At 46.6% G+C, this 16,642-nt stretch overlaps 1 protein-coding gene across 5 annotated transcripts in view; it reads right to left on the bottom strand.

The window, feature by feature from the left end:
- Positions 1 to 458: 458 nt before the first annotated feature.
- CARD11 (caspase recruitment domain family member 11) overlaps positions 459 to 16,642 on the bottom strand; it is a 75,331-nt gene continuing 59,147 nt past the window's right edge. For all 5 annotated transcript variants that reach the window (XM_029058143.2, XM_029058149.2, XM_029058147.2 and 2 more), the window contains 8 exons: positions 13,245 to 13,485; positions 12,433 to 12,529; positions 10,853 to 10,948; positions 9,753 to 9,888; positions 7,806 to 7,985; positions 5,766 to 5,890; positions 1,633 to 1,748; positions 459 to 1,246 (listed from right to left, as the gene is read on the bottom strand). In XM_029058143.2, coding sequence (XP_028913976.1) covers positions 1,042 to 1,246; positions 1,633 to 1,748; positions 5,766 to 5,890; positions 7,806 to 7,985; positions 9,753 to 9,888; positions 10,853 to 10,948; positions 12,433 to 12,529; positions 13,245 to 13,485 — 1,196 coding nt within the window. In that variant the 3' untranslated portion in view covers positions 459 to 1,041. The remainder of the gene's footprint in view (positions 1,247 to 1,632; positions 1,749 to 5,765; positions 5,891 to 7,805; positions 7,986 to 9,752; positions 9,889 to 10,852; positions 10,949 to 12,432; positions 12,530 to 13,244; positions 13,486 to 16,642) is intronic.

The following is a 16,642-nucleotide window of genomic DNA, read 5'->3' as shown; positions in this document are numbered from 1 at the left end:
ATCCCATATCTTCTTTTGAAGGCTCTAAATCCAGAATGACTGATACTGGTCCTAGTTTGAAGTTTTGCAGCTAATTGGCCCTGGCCCCAGTCTTCAATCTGCCAAGGAAAAAGCCTTGTCAGAGGTTAATACCTGGGTTTGGGGGGAGAAGAGTTCCACTTGGGAAACTTTGAGAACACTGAATAATACACAGAGGGAAATATAGGTGGGGAGAAGAGGTGAAGTGGAGAGAATGTAAAAAAAAAGAACCCATACTCTGGACTGTAATCTCCTTGTGGGCAGAGATGTTTGCCAACTCTATTGTATTATGCTCTCCCAAACATTTAGTACAGTGCTCTGCACATAGTAAGCACTCAATAAATATCACTGATGAACCGATAAAGGGGTAGAGAGAAGGGAAAGGCTAGGTTTGGGGATGAGTCTCTAAAATGGCTTTGGAAAAAAACCTTTGGAAACAATTTGATAGAGCACGGTTTAAAAAAACCTAGGAATTTGAGTCTTTTAATTAATGCAAGGAAAGAACAAACACAGTAAGCTTTCTTTCAGCTCTACTTAGCCAGGTTCAGAACCCTCATGTACACCGAAGCCTACTGTCTCTTCTGTGAATTACATTCAACTGCTACTCTGGTCTCGGAGGTAAACGGGAAAGCCACAGATTTCATGTCCCTCGGCTGGGCTCCATCACCCTGAAGATGGTGACGCTCCAGTAACGTCAGGGGTGTGAAGCGACAGGAATGCTTCCACCTCCTGCCCGGGCCCTCTGTCCTGGTGGTGTGTTCCGACACAGACTGTTACTGAAGAGATACTACGATGGAGAAGGAGTGTGACTAGTTTTTGGTTGGGTCTTCTTGGGCCCCCTGATTCCCCTGAGACCTCACTCTTCCCCTCGTCTCCGACTGCTTCATCTGCAGAGGAATTCCACATCTGCATACAAGCTCCGGAGACCACTAGGGCTGCCCGAGAAGGCGCCTCTCTCACGCCCCAGCTCAGCTGGGCCGGGTCCAGCCGCCATCGCCAAGTCCAAGTCCGTTTGCTGTATCTTTACAGCTGGTCTTCGTCGATCCAGATGGTTTTGCGCTGCTCTTCCCCGATCTTCTCCTTGATGACCCGAATGAGATCCTCCACGCTGCTCCACATGTCAACCTCTACCGAGGCATAGAGGCAAGGGAGGGCCTCCAGTTCTTTCTCCTTCTGACGGCAGAGGCGTAAGAATTCCTCCTCTGTCTCTGGCTTGGGTAGCAATTTCCTGAAGCGGGGGAGCAAGAGATGCCCAGGGATGTTAGCTTGTCATGGAAATTTCCAACTTTCACCCAAAAAAGTCTTCCACGTCCACCTCAAATAGCAGGAGGCGTGGAGGGAGCCGGATGTTACAGGTACACTATGGCTCACGGTTCTTTCTACCCCAGGTTCCTCTAGGAGGACAAGAGCCGGAAATGATGTGGGAGGATAAGGGCTAAAGGGGAGTTCATATCAGTGCTCTATTTTCCGTTGAGAGCAGAAAAGTCCACATAAAAGATTAATGGGAGACAAGAGAGGGCATAATTCAGCCTAACCACACTCCTATTGTAATGAGATCCTGGTGCTATTTAATCAATAAAAATCTGAAGACTCAGAAAGCCACTGAGATATTACCTAAACCTCTTGATGTTTTTCTCTGAGACCCGGATGAAGAGAACAATGGGGTAGATCTTCGCTTTGATCAAATCCCTCGTGCAGCTTATTCCAGCCTCCAGCAGACAGTGCTTATTCTGAAAGCAAAGTTATCGCAGTTCACTAGAGTACAGACTTCCATATGTGACATGTGTATGTAAACACGTGCCCGCACAGCTTAATAAAACCAAGAAACAATAATAGCGCGTCAGAATGAGAGAACTGGTGACCCCTGGATGCTAAAAGTGATCCCGTGCTAAAAAAAATTAAAGGTTTACAGTCACACTGTTTGACTTTCAAATTAAATGGCCAGATTCTGGGGAGCCCAGGATGGAATGGGGTGGAGCTGGAAAGGCAGCAAAATGAGGGGAAAGAAAGAAGTTAAAGAGAAGAAGAGGGAAGTAGACACTGCTTCTCAGCTCAGCCAGTCAGCTAGCCAACCTGGAAACTCCAGAGAATGGGTTGCAGCAAGTGGCAGCAGCGAGGAGGAGGAAGAAGAGGAGGAATCTAAAGTGGCGGTTAACAATTTGCAAGCGCCCAGTCTTCCTCAGCCCAGGGCAGATGTAGTGCCGGTTTAAAAAGGTCCCGGGAGGGAAACATAGCTTCAGAGCACAGTGGTGAGGTCAGGGTTGCCACCCAAGAGAAACACTATAATTTTGGGATTCTGGTGGACTTCTATATGGTGCCACTATGTTACGCAGTTTACCTGATGTCACACACACACACACGCACGTGCACACACACAGAGTAACCTAGTGATTTCATATGGTACAGGAGGGGAGAGCAAATATTTCCCCGCCTCCACAGCGGTCAGGGGCCCTCGTCCCATCCAGGTGACCTATGGGATACTTGTCAGGGGTCTTTTGGGAGGGGCAGAACCTCAAAATTAATTAATGACTGTCCCTCCTCATATGGGGTATCAGATCATGTCTACCTCTGGCCTGGAATGCCCTCCCTCTTCACATCTGCCAAACTAGCCTACTTCCCCCCTTCAAAGCCCTACTGATATCTCATCTCCTCCTGGAGGCCTTCCCAGGCTGAATCCCCTTTTTCCTCTGCTCCTCCTCCCCTCCCATTGCCCCTACTCCCTCCTTTTGCTCTATTCCCCTCCCTGCCCCACAGCACTTGTATACATATGTACATATTTATTATTCTATTTATTTCATTAATGTGTACATATCTATAATTCTATTTTTCTATATTGATGCTATTGATGCCTGTTTACTTTTTTTGATGCCCGTCTCCCCCTTTCTTCACCGTGAGCCCCTTGTGGGCAGGGACTATCTCTATTTGTTGCTGAATTGTACTTTCCAAGCACTTAGTAATAATAATAATAATAATGTTGGTATTTGTTAAGCGCTTACTATGTGCAGAGCACTGTTCTAAGCGCTGGAGTAGACACAGGGGAATCAGGTTGTCCCACGTGGGGCTCACAGTCTTAGTCCCCATTTTACAGATGAGGTAACTGAGGCACAGAGAAGTTAAGTGACTCGCCCACAGTCACACAGCTGACCAGTGGCAGCGCCGGGATTCGAACCCATGACCTCTGGCTCCAAAGCCCGTGCTCTTTCCACTGAGCCACGCTGCTCTGCACACCGTAGGTACTCTTCTATAAGTTATATATCACAAATTATTTAATTAATGTCTGTCTCCCCCTCTAGAGAGGGGACAGGGTGCAATTCTCTGCCACTGTGGTGAAAAAAGTCAGTGTTCACTGGGTTGAGCAGCAAGTAGTGTTCTTTCCATGAAGCATGATTTGTAAATTAAAATTATATTTCAGCCCCAACTCTTCTCCCTTATTTTATAATACTCCCAAATTGCAGTAGACTAAACTCTAACGATTAATACGCTAGGGATATGTGTGTGTGCATGTGTGCATGTGAGTGGGTATAAAGTGACTTTTTATGTTGTAGATGAGTCTGCTGATAGTGAATTTTATCTGTGTGAGCAAGTACGGGAGAAAAAAGGACTGATGCGTGACCAGAAGTTCCTTCCACACTGTGCCCACAGCGACTGGCCTTTTCAGTGCAGCTGCATTGGCTATCTGCACTGTTTGATGTGGTTTTAAATTCCACCTGTTAGTCTCGTGATACTCCTGAAGCTTCTGCTTGAAGAGTCACCCCTCTCTGACCGGCCCGTGCTCGATTCGCCTGTCCACTCCCATCTCCCAATCATCTATTGTTACTAGGCCATATTCTCTGAGGTTGTGCTGAAACACAGATTGAAATCTTTGTCTGCTTGCATAACACTGGACCAGGAAGGAAACAGACGCTAACCCAGGGCTGAGGAGAAATAAGGACTACCCTGAAAGCGCTACAACTCTTAGTTCTGCAACAGAGTTCATGCCTTTGGCGACACAAAATGGAACCCATTTCCTGCAGCTGAAGAGAATGTGTGGGGAGGCTATGAGGAGGGTAAATGAACCCCATGTGGGACAGGAACCATCTCTGCTCTAGTTCTTAGCACTCTGCTTGGCATTTTGTAAGGAGCTAAGCAACACCCTTTAACACAAAACAGCACCTACTAGATTGTAAGCTTGTGGTGGGCAGGGAATGTGACTGTTCTATTGTTATATTGTACTTTCCCAAGCACTTAGTACAGTGCTCTGCGCACAGTAAATGCTCAATAAATATGATTGATGGCAAAGCCTGAAGTTCAGATCCCTGATGCTCTTGGCACCTTCTTCCCTTGTTCTGTGCTGAAAATGCTACTACCCAGCTGGCACTGACATCCTTTAAAACAAACAAATAAAAAATACCATGGGGGACACGTGCAGAACAGGGGCCACGTAAGGAAGGATGTAATATCCATTTCACGTCGACAATTCCCACTTCTTTTTCTCCTTGGTTAAGCAGAGCGGGGGGGGAGGGAGGGAGGGAGGAGGCTACCGCTGGCCTGGAACGCCTCCTCTCCTCAAATCTGACAATTACTCTCTCCCCCTTCAAAGCCTTATTGAAAGCACATCTCCTCCAAGAGGCCTTCCCTGGCTAAGACCTCCTTTCCTGTTCTCCCTCTCCCTTCTGCATCACCCTGACTTGCTTCCTTCATTCATCCTCCATCCTAGTCCCACAGTATTTATGTACATATCTGTAATTCATTTATTTACATTATTGTCTATCTCCCCCTCTAGTCTGTAAGCTCACTGTGGGCAGGGAATGTTTCTGTGGATTGTTATACTGTACTCTCCCAAGTGCTACGTACAGTGCTCTGTAAAGTGCTAAATAAATACGATTGAATGAATGAATAGGACAGGCTCTAGAAGAAGGCTCTGTCTGCTAAGAGCCCCTAAGGTGAATTTTAAAGGAGGCGGGAAAGATTTGGTTTGTAAATGATCCTCAGGTTTGGAAATTTGGGTCTTAAAAAGATATGATTAGGATTAAAGTGCAATTTAAATCTCTCTTAGGCCTTCCCAGCACTAGATTAATTTGCAGCTTGGTATTAGGGGATAAATTATTGGCTACTTGAATGCCTATTTTTATCCCACTAGTTTTGTGAACTGTTACAATCAATCACGGAATCTATTGTCTTGTGACTTTGGGGTTCTCAGTCTTAAATGGAAGACTTTCTTTTAATAGGGACCTAGAGCTAAGGATATCACCCCCAAATGCTTAGAAGCCTCAGGACACAATGCATGCACATTTAAGGGGCATAAAAGTTAACTCCGAGAGTGTTTATTTAAATTGGATATACACAGAGCCTTCTTTTCCTGGAGAAGAAGCCAGTTTAATCTCCTACTTTCCAATTATTCAGCAAATACCATTCTAACCACCAGCACGCTCTCGCGCTCTCTCTGTCTCTCCTGGTCGGACACGCTCTATCTCTGGCCCCGTTATCGCAACTAGACACACTCACACCCACCCATGCAAATGAAGAATAAATGCAGAAAACCATCAAAAACAGAAGACTGTTTCATTAAATAAACACATGTTAAGACTCAGAATGCAAGGGGAGGGTGGGCGTAAAAGAGCACGGCAGCAAGAGAGAAAAATTTGGAAGGGAGAAGAAAGGGCAAGGGAAACGAAGCAGGAGCCACTGGCTAAACTTTGTTACTGATGTGGCAGCACAGATACCCAAGGAGATTACGGATGATTATGACCAACTGTTATATAGATCACCTTAGCAGCGACAGCTTCAACATTCGCAGGAACGATGCACTCGTAGGTATTTGGATTCTTTTCCCTGGAGAAGATGATGGTTTCAGTCCTTTGTTTTCTCAGGAACTCCTCTTTCGTTACAATATCTGGAGGGAAGGGAACAAAGTCCCAGGCTCAGGGCATTCAGAGCCCGAGGTGTTCTCCGTCTGCCCCTTTTGTGGGACGCACCAAGTCTGAGATCCATTTATGGGGGCAACTCTGGCTCGCTGCGGGGGATTACCACAGATGTGGGAGCCCACACCCTCTGAAACAAGAGGCTGACAAACTGGTTTTCCCTCCTATTTCAGGTCTCTGCTCCTCCTTGACTCGGTCTCATTGCTCACTAAATGCTGTACCAACTGTCCTGGGGGACTTGGATGATCACCTGACTTGGATGCAGGGGACTGCGCCACTTGACCTCTCGACATGCCTCAACCCGAAAATTCTCTGAACCAAGCTTCCCTTTTGCTCCCACCATGCAGACAGGACAGCCAATGAGAGGATAGGCCCTACACGGAATCACAGCTCTGACAGCAACCTCTGCCCCCAAAGATAACAACCAAAGGAAGTCTCAGAGATTTTCCCACTCCACTTCTATCATTCCGACAGGTGGTCAACGGGAAGGTGAAACAGGGTGCCCGAGGAAAACAGAACAGACTCAGATCCCAGCTCTGAAAATTGAACTCTGGGAATCCCAGTTATGTAGCATGATGGAGAAATACCGGGGCCTAACAGGCAAGGTGGCCCCGGAGGTCATTTTTTTAAAAAAACAGTATTCGTTTAGCACTTACTATGTTCCAGGCACTTTGCTAAGTGCTGGGATAGATATAAGCCAAGGTTGGACACAGCCCATGTCTCATATAGGGCTTACAGTCTCAATCTCTATTTTACAGATGAGGCAACTGAGGCCCAGAGAACTTAAAAGACTTGCCCAAGGTTAGACAGCAGACAAGTAGTGGAGCTGGGATTAGAAACCAGATCCTCTGACTCCCAGGCCCATGCTCCTTCCACTAGATTACGTTGCTTCTCCATCCTGAAGAGGCAGGATTAAAGAGAACTGTTTTACTAAACCTCACATTATTCAGAAAGACATCTAGTAGATTCTTCTATTCAGAAGCGAAACCGCTTCTCCCTCATACGTCACCCGTCGTTCTGTATGAGTCACAGGTGACGATACCGTGGTTAGGCCCGGGGCCTGAAAAGTTCACAGGTAACTGAGCAGTCAAGATTTAGAGGAAACACATGGGTTCAGGTGGAGCCTTGACCAGATGGGAAGGGTTTTTTTTTCTTTTTTTTTGATTAGTGGTATTTGTTAACTGCTGACTATGTGCCAGGCACTCTTCTAAGCACTAGAGTAGATACAAGCTAATCATGGTTGGGCACAGTCCATATCCCACATGGGGCTCACAGTCTGAATCCCCACTATACAGATGAGGTAACTGAGGCACAGAGGAGAGAAGTGACTTGCCCAAGATGATATAATAGGCAAGTGGGAGAGTCGGCATTGGAGCACAGGTCCTTTTGACTCCCAGGCCCGTGCTCTATCCACTAGGTCGCACTGCTTCTCTGCTGCACTGAGGGAAATTGGGGTGATCCTCAGACTGACCACAGCGTACACAGCGCCCAATCGCAACTGCCTCCTGTCTGGGATTCTGGACTTCATGAGGACTCCAGGGAAAATCTCTAACCCTCTCCTTCCCAAGGAGGGACCACATGTTCAGTTCTCTGCCTCCCTCGGGATTCCTGCCAGGTCACCCCGGCAGCCAGCCTAGCAAATAGGCACGCGTCTGATTCCTCTGCATGAGTAACCACTTAAGCCAGATGAAAAGTCACCAGAGCCAATTTCGTTCAAATTATACTTAGCGTACCCTCCTGCAGGAATGGAGGGATGACAAGAAATTTCTCTGGTAAATCTTTTGAATTTATTGTCAAGGCTGAGCCACGATCCAGTACTTCAGAGACTTTGGGGTTCCCTGAGTTGAATGATCATTCAGATTACAGGCCCCCCCACCCCCACTTTACCTGGTTTGCACATGTTGAATTCCATGGCCCCTCCTGAATTGAGCAGCTTCTGAACCAAGGGCTTGGCCAGCATTGTGGGAGTAAAGAGGACAGGGCGTCGGTGATCACAGTAGAATGAATGCACCAAACTGTAGGGGATCAGGTTGAGGCTTTTGCTGAGGTCATTTTCGGGTTCCATATCTGAAAGAGGAGAGGAAATACCTCAAGACCTATAACTTGGATCCCCAAGTCACTGGAAGAGGAGTAGAAATTCTAAAAAAAAAATTCCTGTATGGGAAAAGATCTTAATGGACAACAGATTCACACCTCTTTTGGAATAAATGAAACCCTGATATTCAGAATGACTCTTGAGGGCCCCATTTGATATTTTCTAATCACTGGGTGGATATGGTGCCTGCTATTTGCTTTGGGAGACCACCTCACAAATTGCACTATCATGGAGTTTTTCCCAAGATTTAATCCACCTCTCAGCACTATCTCCTTAAATTGTTCAGAGGAGACAAATTCTAGAAATGGCTTTCAGCCAACTAATGTTGGACCTAGGCGCTCTGTCCCCACCATATTTTTGCTCCCCACACTAGGCTAGGGCCCCAAAATTCCACAACTAGGACTCCGTTATGGGCTACCTGGCCCTTGGGTATGACTGTATTAATAGTAATAATAATTATGGTATTTGTAAAGCACTTACTACATGCCAAGCACTGTTTTAAGCACTGGTAGACACAAGGAGACAGGGTTGTCCCACGTGGGACTCAGTTTTAATCCCCATTTTACAGATAAGGTCACTGAGTCACAGAGAAGTTAAGTGACTTGCCCAAGGTCACACAGCAGACAAGTGTCAGAGCCGGGATTAGAACCCAAGTCCTCTGACCCCCAAGCCCATGCTCTTGCTACTAGGCTGTAGGGAAAGCAAACTCTTCAAGTCAGAAGCACCTGACCAGCCCCATCCTAAGCACACCCCCTCTCCTCCTTGATTGAAGGTAAGGCACACTCCAGGGGAAACAGCTTGGCCTAGTGGAAAGAAACAGGCCTGAGAGCCAGAGAAACTGGCTTCCAATCCTGGCTCTTCCAGTTACCTGCTGTGTGACCTGGGGAAAGTCGTAACTTCTCTGTGCCTCAGTTTCTTCATTTGTAAAATGAGAGGTTCAAAATCTGTTCTCCCTCCTACTCTTGTGAGCCCCGAGTGAGATAGGAAACGTTTCTGACATGATTAACTTTTATCGACTCCAGAGCATGGAACAGGGCTCGCCACATAGTAAGAATTTAACAAATACCGTAAAAAAATTTAAAAAAATGGTGGAAAGGGGGAGAATCAATAAACAAATACTTCATTTCAGTTAACTTTGGTAGTCTAACTCTGTGTGACTCCCCTAAGCTTTTAGCTAGTGTGACAATAATGATAGGATAATTATAATTGCGGTATTTTTTAAGCGCTTACCATGTGCCAGGCACTGTACTAAGCACTGGGGGAAAAGGGGAGATACAAATAAAATGGGTTGGGCCCAAAGTCCCTGTTCCACATTGAGCTCCCAGTCTCTTAATCACCATTTTACAGATGAGGTAACTGAGACATTGAGAAGTGAAGCAATCTGCCCAAGGTCACAGCAGACAAGTGGTGGAGTGGGGATTAGAACCCAAGACCTTCTTACTCCCAGAGCAGTGCTCTGTCCACTAGGCCATGCTGTTTCTCAAGGAGCTCCAAGAAGCCACAGCCCCATCTAAGGTGGGTGGCATTTGTCAGGCTAAATCCCCCTTTGCCTTGTGCCGTCCTGCACTTTCTAGACTCTGGACTCTCCTAGATCTTGCTGAGCCTGGAGTTGGCCCTCCTCAGCAGCACCCCTCCCATGGTGACCTCCGCCCCATCACGGTCGCTCCGTGGGCCCGCCATATACCCCTCCGTGGAGAAGAGGAGGCGCGGCACCCCCAGAGAACACATCCTTTCTGTACCTTCTTGCCTTTCGGGCAGGAGCTTCATCGCGTCGAGGGAAGACCGGACCAAGCCCCCCGAGTGGCCCCCGGTGATGATGCGGACTCGTTCGTTGCTGTTCATCCGTTTGTACTTGTTTTCAGACCTGCTGACAAACTGGAGACCAAAGGGGGACAGAGGGACAGACAGGCAGATTGGTTCCTCTTCCAAGCACTCCAAAGGAATTCTTCCTACAATTCTCTCTGCACTGCTGGTTGGGAGGAATTTTGACTCCGTAAAAGTTACAAGTGAGGTAAGCACTTGGTATTGTCCTCTGCACCCACTAAGCACTCAAGAAATACCACGGATTGATTCAAGTGAACAAGTCCATCGGTGCTCCGGGACCAGATGTCTGAAGCATTACTGATCCACCCAACTATTCTGTCTGGGCCCCAGTTTTCCACCCGCACCCCTTGAACACTGATTGGCACAACAAGTTGGACATGCTGAAATTGTCTCGCACGTGGTGCAATCATGGTTCTCACTGCCCTCATCATCACAACAACCCATACCTATCAATATTCCCCACTCCTCTTTAATTGATATTATTATCGTATTTGTTAACACAACTATGTGTCAAGCACTGTTCTAAGCACTGGGGTATTAACAAGTTAATCAGGTTGGACCCGGTCCCACATGGGGCTCACAGTCTAAGTAGAAAGGAGAACAGGTAAAAATCCCCATTTTACAATTGAGGAAACTGAGGCACACAGATGTTAAGTGACTCATCCAAGATCCTACAGCAAGGAATTGGCAGATCCAAGATTAGAACCCAGGTCCTCTGACTCCCGTGGCTGTGCTCTTTCCACAAGGCCATGCTGCTTCTTTATCATGTCATTTCATTATAGTCTGGAGATTCCCTTGGCGTCTCTCCACGCAACTCTCTTCAGTTATTCCAACAAAGGAACACAAACGCACTCCAATTCCTAGGCTATGAACTTGATGGTTGGGGGTTGGGGTCAGAGGGAATCGGCCCAGAAGGCACTGAGAGGGGAAGTCACTTGCTCAGGGTCATGCAACAAGCCACAGCTGTGACTAGAACCCAGATCTCTCAACTTCCAAATTCTCTGAATAACTTTACCTGCAGGATTTGTCCAAAAAGAAAACTGGCTCGAGACAGGCGGGGGCTAGCCCGGGGATCATTCACTGGTGGAGGCTCCTCAGGTTGCAGAGTGTTCTGAAATTATAACCGTCAACATTTATTGAGGGTTCTCACTAGGCCTTTGCCCAGTGCAAAATGTTCAAAATTGCTTACATCGTAGAGGGGAAAAGTCTCAGTTTTCACAAAATTAGAGACCCAAAGAGGGAGAAAGCTGAGGAGAATTAAAAATCCACTGTGTGTGAGGATAACAAGAACTATTTCTATAAACAGTAATTTCAGTGATCAGCAGGGGACAGGGCTAAGGCCCCATTGTTTACCAGCACTGAAAAACCCTTCTCACACATCTCTCTCCACTTCTTCAGTGGCAGACCCTGGAAGGAGGGAATTTTTTGGGTGGTGCCTTGCCAGTGCCCGACTAGTACCAGGATAGAAAAGATACCAAATAAGAAGGAGGAATCCAAGAAAAAGGAATAAAATTAGTCAAGTAGTTGTGAAGGCAGAAGAGATGGCTGAGAGAGAGAGAGAGAGCGAGGCTGCCTAGGGGGTCTGCAGGTAAGATAAGGGTCCTAAAATTTTAAAATAATCTCTCACAATACAGGACAGGATTGGTGGGAGGGGGATTCATCTGAATTCCTTTTTTCAAGGTTGGGGGAAAGGAAACAACAACCCAACCAAGAGCGGGAATGGAGAACTCTAGAGATGAGAGAAATGGGAATAACTCTCTTCCCTGATGTAGTTGGGGAGAGTCAGCAGCTCCTTTTTAACATGGCTGCCCTCCCTCCTAGCTGGTCCCTCCCCGTTTTTTCTTTAACCTCTTCTCCAATTGGCTTTTTGTTTTGGTAATCTAGGTGGAACCTTCAGGTTAGTGATGAAAATCTTATACAGATTAGTTTTCCTTGAAGGAGGGGGCTACTCCTGAACAAGAGGTTTCCTCTGTAAATGAGATTTCCTTTGGGAGAGATAGGAAGGTTCATGGTTCATCTTAATATTATCATCCTAATAAATGGATGACTTTCCCAGGAATATCTGAGTTTCTCCATTTCCCGGTTACACCATCTAACTTGGAAGAGAGGGCTAGAAGAATTTTGAAGATAGCCACCATTTCACACACCTTAGGCATGTAGTGTCTCCCAGAAGCAGCTGTTAACCACCCTTGACTTACCTCTTTCAAAGTACCAGAGCCCCCCACCAACCTTCAGCTCCTACATCTTATGGAGGGGGCCCATAGCTGAGGAGCAAAACCTCACGGGAGAAATAAGTTTAGTCTACTGGTAAAGACTACTCGATTTTTATCTACAAGGATGGCTGTTGAATTTTCTTTGAAGATGGGGCCAAGGGGACACTAGGGAATGGGGGAGGAAGAGGTGGTTTCCTCTTGACGATTAAATACGTATTGCACCTTGTTAGAGTTGTCCTGCTGAAGAGAATTGTGTGCTGTCCACTTCCTATGGTAAAACCCAGAACTAGACCTACTTGGGAAGGAAGCGTTAAGAGCAAAGCATCATCTCTCCTTTCACGGAGACCGGGCAGATTGCAGGTCTGGCACGAGAGCTACTTACCCGGAGTGCTCGCAGAGTGTGGTGGGAATTTTCTGTTTCATCCCGACTGCCTCTGTGCATCAACCGCTGCAGCTTCACTAAGAGAAGTTGCTGGGCTCTGGAAGAAGCAACAACAACTTGTCTGCTGATGAGATCAGGTGTGTAGGGACCCAGGGGACAGGGAAAGGGAAGGAGGGAGCACCATTTCAGAAGCCTGGACATCCCATGCAAGTAGGTATATGAAACACCATCAGGACACCCAAGGAAATAGGTCTCTATTCCATTTTTCTTCAAATCTAAGTCATCCATCCACAACTCCCTGAGGGTTGTCCCCAATGGCAGACATTTATTCCCCACCTGCTCAGCATTTGGTGAGCCAGGGAGCATCCACCTGTGAAGCTCTGCTCAATCAGTTGTATTTATTGAGCACTTACCATCTGCAAAACACTGTATTCATTCACTCAGTCATATTTAATTCTATATCATTCATATACAATTCTGTTTATTGGTTTTGACGTCTCTCTCCCCCCTTCTATACTGTGAGCCCGCTGTGGACAGGGATTGTCTCTATTTGTTGCTGAATTGTATTTTCCAAGCACTCAGTACAGTGCTCTGCACACAATAAGGGCTCAATAAATACGACTGAATTGAATATTGATTGAGTGCTTACCGTGTGCAAAGCACTGTACTGAGCTCTTGGGAGAGTACAATATAACAACAAACAGGCACACTCCCTGCCCACAACCACTGAGCTGAGTGCTTGGGAAAGTACATTATAACAGAGTTGGTAGAAACGTTCCCTGCTCCGCCGTACACACCAACCTAAGCCTCACCTGCTGTAGCTGGGGATAGTTCCCGTGTCCAGGTCCCTGTCGTTGAATGGGTCGACCCGGGAACACAGCCACTCGCACTTCTCCTGGTACATGGTGTCACGGACGTGCACGACCTCATCGCATTTCACTGACATGGAACAGGAGTCGAGCTGGCTGGAGATGTTCAGGTTCAGCCGGATGTAAAATGAGTCCCCCGAGGTGATCAGACCCTCGTCTATGTCCTTCAACAGTTTCCTATAACCTGTAGCAGAAGGCACACAATCAGAGGGCTAGCCTATGAGGTCCTGAGGAGACAGCTGAAGGTACAGTTTAGCAAGCAGTGTAACAGTTATTAATTATGGTACTTGCTAAGCGCTTACATAGTACATACTATATACATACAGCTCACAGTCTGTTCTCCCTCCTACTTATGTATTCTATACTATTCTAAGGGCTGGGGTAGATATTAGTTAACGAGGTTGGGCACAGTCCCTGCCCACATGGGGCTCACACTCTTATCCCCATTTTAAGACTAGATAATGAAGCCCTGAGAAGTTAAGTGACTTGCCCAAGATCACCCAGCAGACATATGGTGGAGCTGGGATTAGAACCCAGGTCCTTCTGACCCCCACGCTTGGGCTCTGTCCACTAATCCACGCTGCAATCAATCAATCATGTATATTGAGCACTTACTGTGTGCAGAGCAATATACTAAACACTTGGGAGAGTACAGTATAAGAGAGTTACTAGATATGTGCCCTGCCCACAATCAGCTTACAGTCTAGAGTCAATCAATTAATCACGTTGGTATTTGTTAAGCACTTACTATGTGCAGAGCACTGTTCTAAGTGCTGGGGTAGATACAGGGTAATCAGGTTGTCCCACGTGAGGTTCACAGTTAATCCCCATTTTACAGAGGAGGGAACTGAGGCACAGCGAAGTGAAGTGACTTGCCCACAGTCACACAGCTGCCAAGTGGCCGAGCTGGGATTCGAACCCATGAACTCTGACTCCCAAGCCCGGGCTCTTTCCACTGAGCCACGCATGTAAAAAGCAGCATGGTCTAGCAGAAAGACCACAGGACTGGGAATCATGAGACCTGGGTTCTAATTCTAACTCCAGCCCTTGCCTGCTGGGAGACCATGGGCGAGTCACTACATTTGTCTTTATTAATAATAATAATGATAATAATAATGTTGGTATTTGTTAAGCGTTACTAGATATGTTCCCTACCCACAATCAGCTTACAGTCTAGAGTCAATCAATCAATCATGTGAAAAGCAGCGTGGTCTAATAGAAAGACCACAGGACTGGGAATCATGAGACCTGGGTTCTAATTTTAACTCCAGCCCTTGCCTGCTGGGAGACCATGGGCGAGTCACTACATTTGTCTTTAATAATAACAATAATAATAATAATACTGTTGGTATTTGTTAAGCACTTACTATGTGCAGAGCACTGTTCTAAGCACTGGGGGATACAAGGTGATCAGGTTGTCCCACGTGAGGCTCACAGTTTTAATCCCCATTTTACAGTTGAGGTAACTGAGGCACAGAGAAGTTAAGTGACTTGCCCACAGTCACACAGCTGACTAATCGGTGCCTCTGTTTCCTCATCTGTAATGTGGGGATTCAATATGAGTTCCTCCTCCCCTTTAGCCTGTGAGCACCATGTGGGATAGGGACTGTGTCTGATCTGATCATACTGTAACTACCCCAGTACTTAGCACAATGCTTGGCAAGAGTAAGCACTTAAATTCCACACTTATTATTAATAGTCAAAGACTATTAAGGATCCACATGTACACTGGGTATCGGATGGGGTTTTATACAGCAAGTAAAAGATACACTGTCCCTTCCCTCTAGGAGCTTACGATCTGAAACAGACAGCTGCACAGACCACAGACCACAGAGCTAAAGCAACAGTAAAAACTGGGCCAAGGGAAAATTAATTATCCAAACATCAAAATACTTAAATTATGCTGGAATGATGTTACAGATGTGGAAGCCGCCACCACCCTGCTTTGGGGTGGATTGTAAACTCCTAGTAGTCAGGGTCCAGGGCCTATGTTTTTGTTTGTTTAGTTTTTTAACTTTTATCGTGCTCCCCCAAGCATCTAATACAGAGATCTGCATCCAGAGGGAGCTCAGTAAATACCCACGAATGAATGAATGAGCAGTCGAAGTGTCGATGCACCATCAGATCCTCGAAGGGAAGAACTCTGACCCACTGAAACCTTGGAGTAGGACTGAGATTTTGGACTTTTGGGTTCCATTTCTGGTTCTCTATCAGTGGTATTTATTGAATGCTTACTATATGTAGAGGACTGTACTAAGCACTTGGGAGAGAACTAAACGATATAGTTGGTAGACGCATTCCCTGCCCACGGGTAGCTCACATTACTGACTCACTTCCAAATCCTCCCCATCTCTCTTGGCACCCTTCCTTCCCCTCAAATCATAATACTTGACTGCAAAAGGACTTTAAAATCTGCAGGTAGAAGAAGCTGCACGCCCAACCCAGTCAGAGAGACCACCCTTTGGAGAGAAACAGACAGGAGGTCTGGTTCCCAGGGCCGCATTCTTCTGCGTCAAGGTGCCATAATAGAATTCCAAGCCTCAGCCCAGAGAAGGAGACCCTCCTTCCCATCCAGCTGAAGCAGACCAGAGCAGTAGCATTGTTACTTGCTGTGGGGACAGGGCACCCTCGGAGGAAGAGTGACCCGACAGTGTCACAGTCTGCCAGGAGAGAAGCGGGTTATTTATGTTCCGCTTAAACATTCATGAGTCCTGGTAAAAAATATAAGATCCAGCTGCAGAGACAATCACCCAGGAAAATTCAAGAGGTGAGAACGGTACATCAGACTTTGGAAATGAAAAAATACAGCTCAGCGCAAAACAGCCGAGGCCGCTCGGCCAGATAAAGGAAATTCTATTAACAAACCCACTGGAGGCTGTGTGATTAGGGAAGCTGGTTACAGACTGTTCAGATAATCTGAGGAACCACGGAGCAAAAAAGTCCACATGCCCTGATCCGGACACAGATGGGCCTCTGAACACGGGCTTTCAACCAGGGCTGTTCTGACTCTTGCAACCAGGTGACCAGTACCCAGACAGACACATGCAATTACAATAATAATAACAGTAATTGAGGAATTCGTTAAGCACTTACTATGTGCCACGCACTGTACTAAGCACTGGGGGAGATACAAGATAATCAACTCAGACACAGTCCTTGTCCCACATAAGTAGGAGGGAGAACAGACTGTGAGCTCGTTGTGGGCAGAGAATGTGTCTGTTGTTGTATTGTACTCTCCCAAGTGCTTAGTACAGTGCTTTGCACATAGTAAGCGTTCAATAAATACGACTGAACAGGCATCGACTCCCCATTTTATGGACGAGTCAGTCGTATTTATTGAG

This window comes from Ornithorhynchus anatinus, chromosome 2, assembly GCF_004115215.2.
Source record: "Ornithorhynchus anatinus isolate Pmale09 chromosome 2, mOrnAna1.pri.v4, whole genome shotgun sequence".
NCBI classification, from domain to species: domain Eukaryota; kingdom Metazoa; phylum Chordata; class Mammalia; order Monotremata; family Ornithorhynchidae; genus Ornithorhynchus; species Ornithorhynchus anatinus.
The sequence above is the reverse complement of the archived record's forward strand: the minus strand, read 5'-3'. Positions and strand labels throughout refer to the sequence as shown.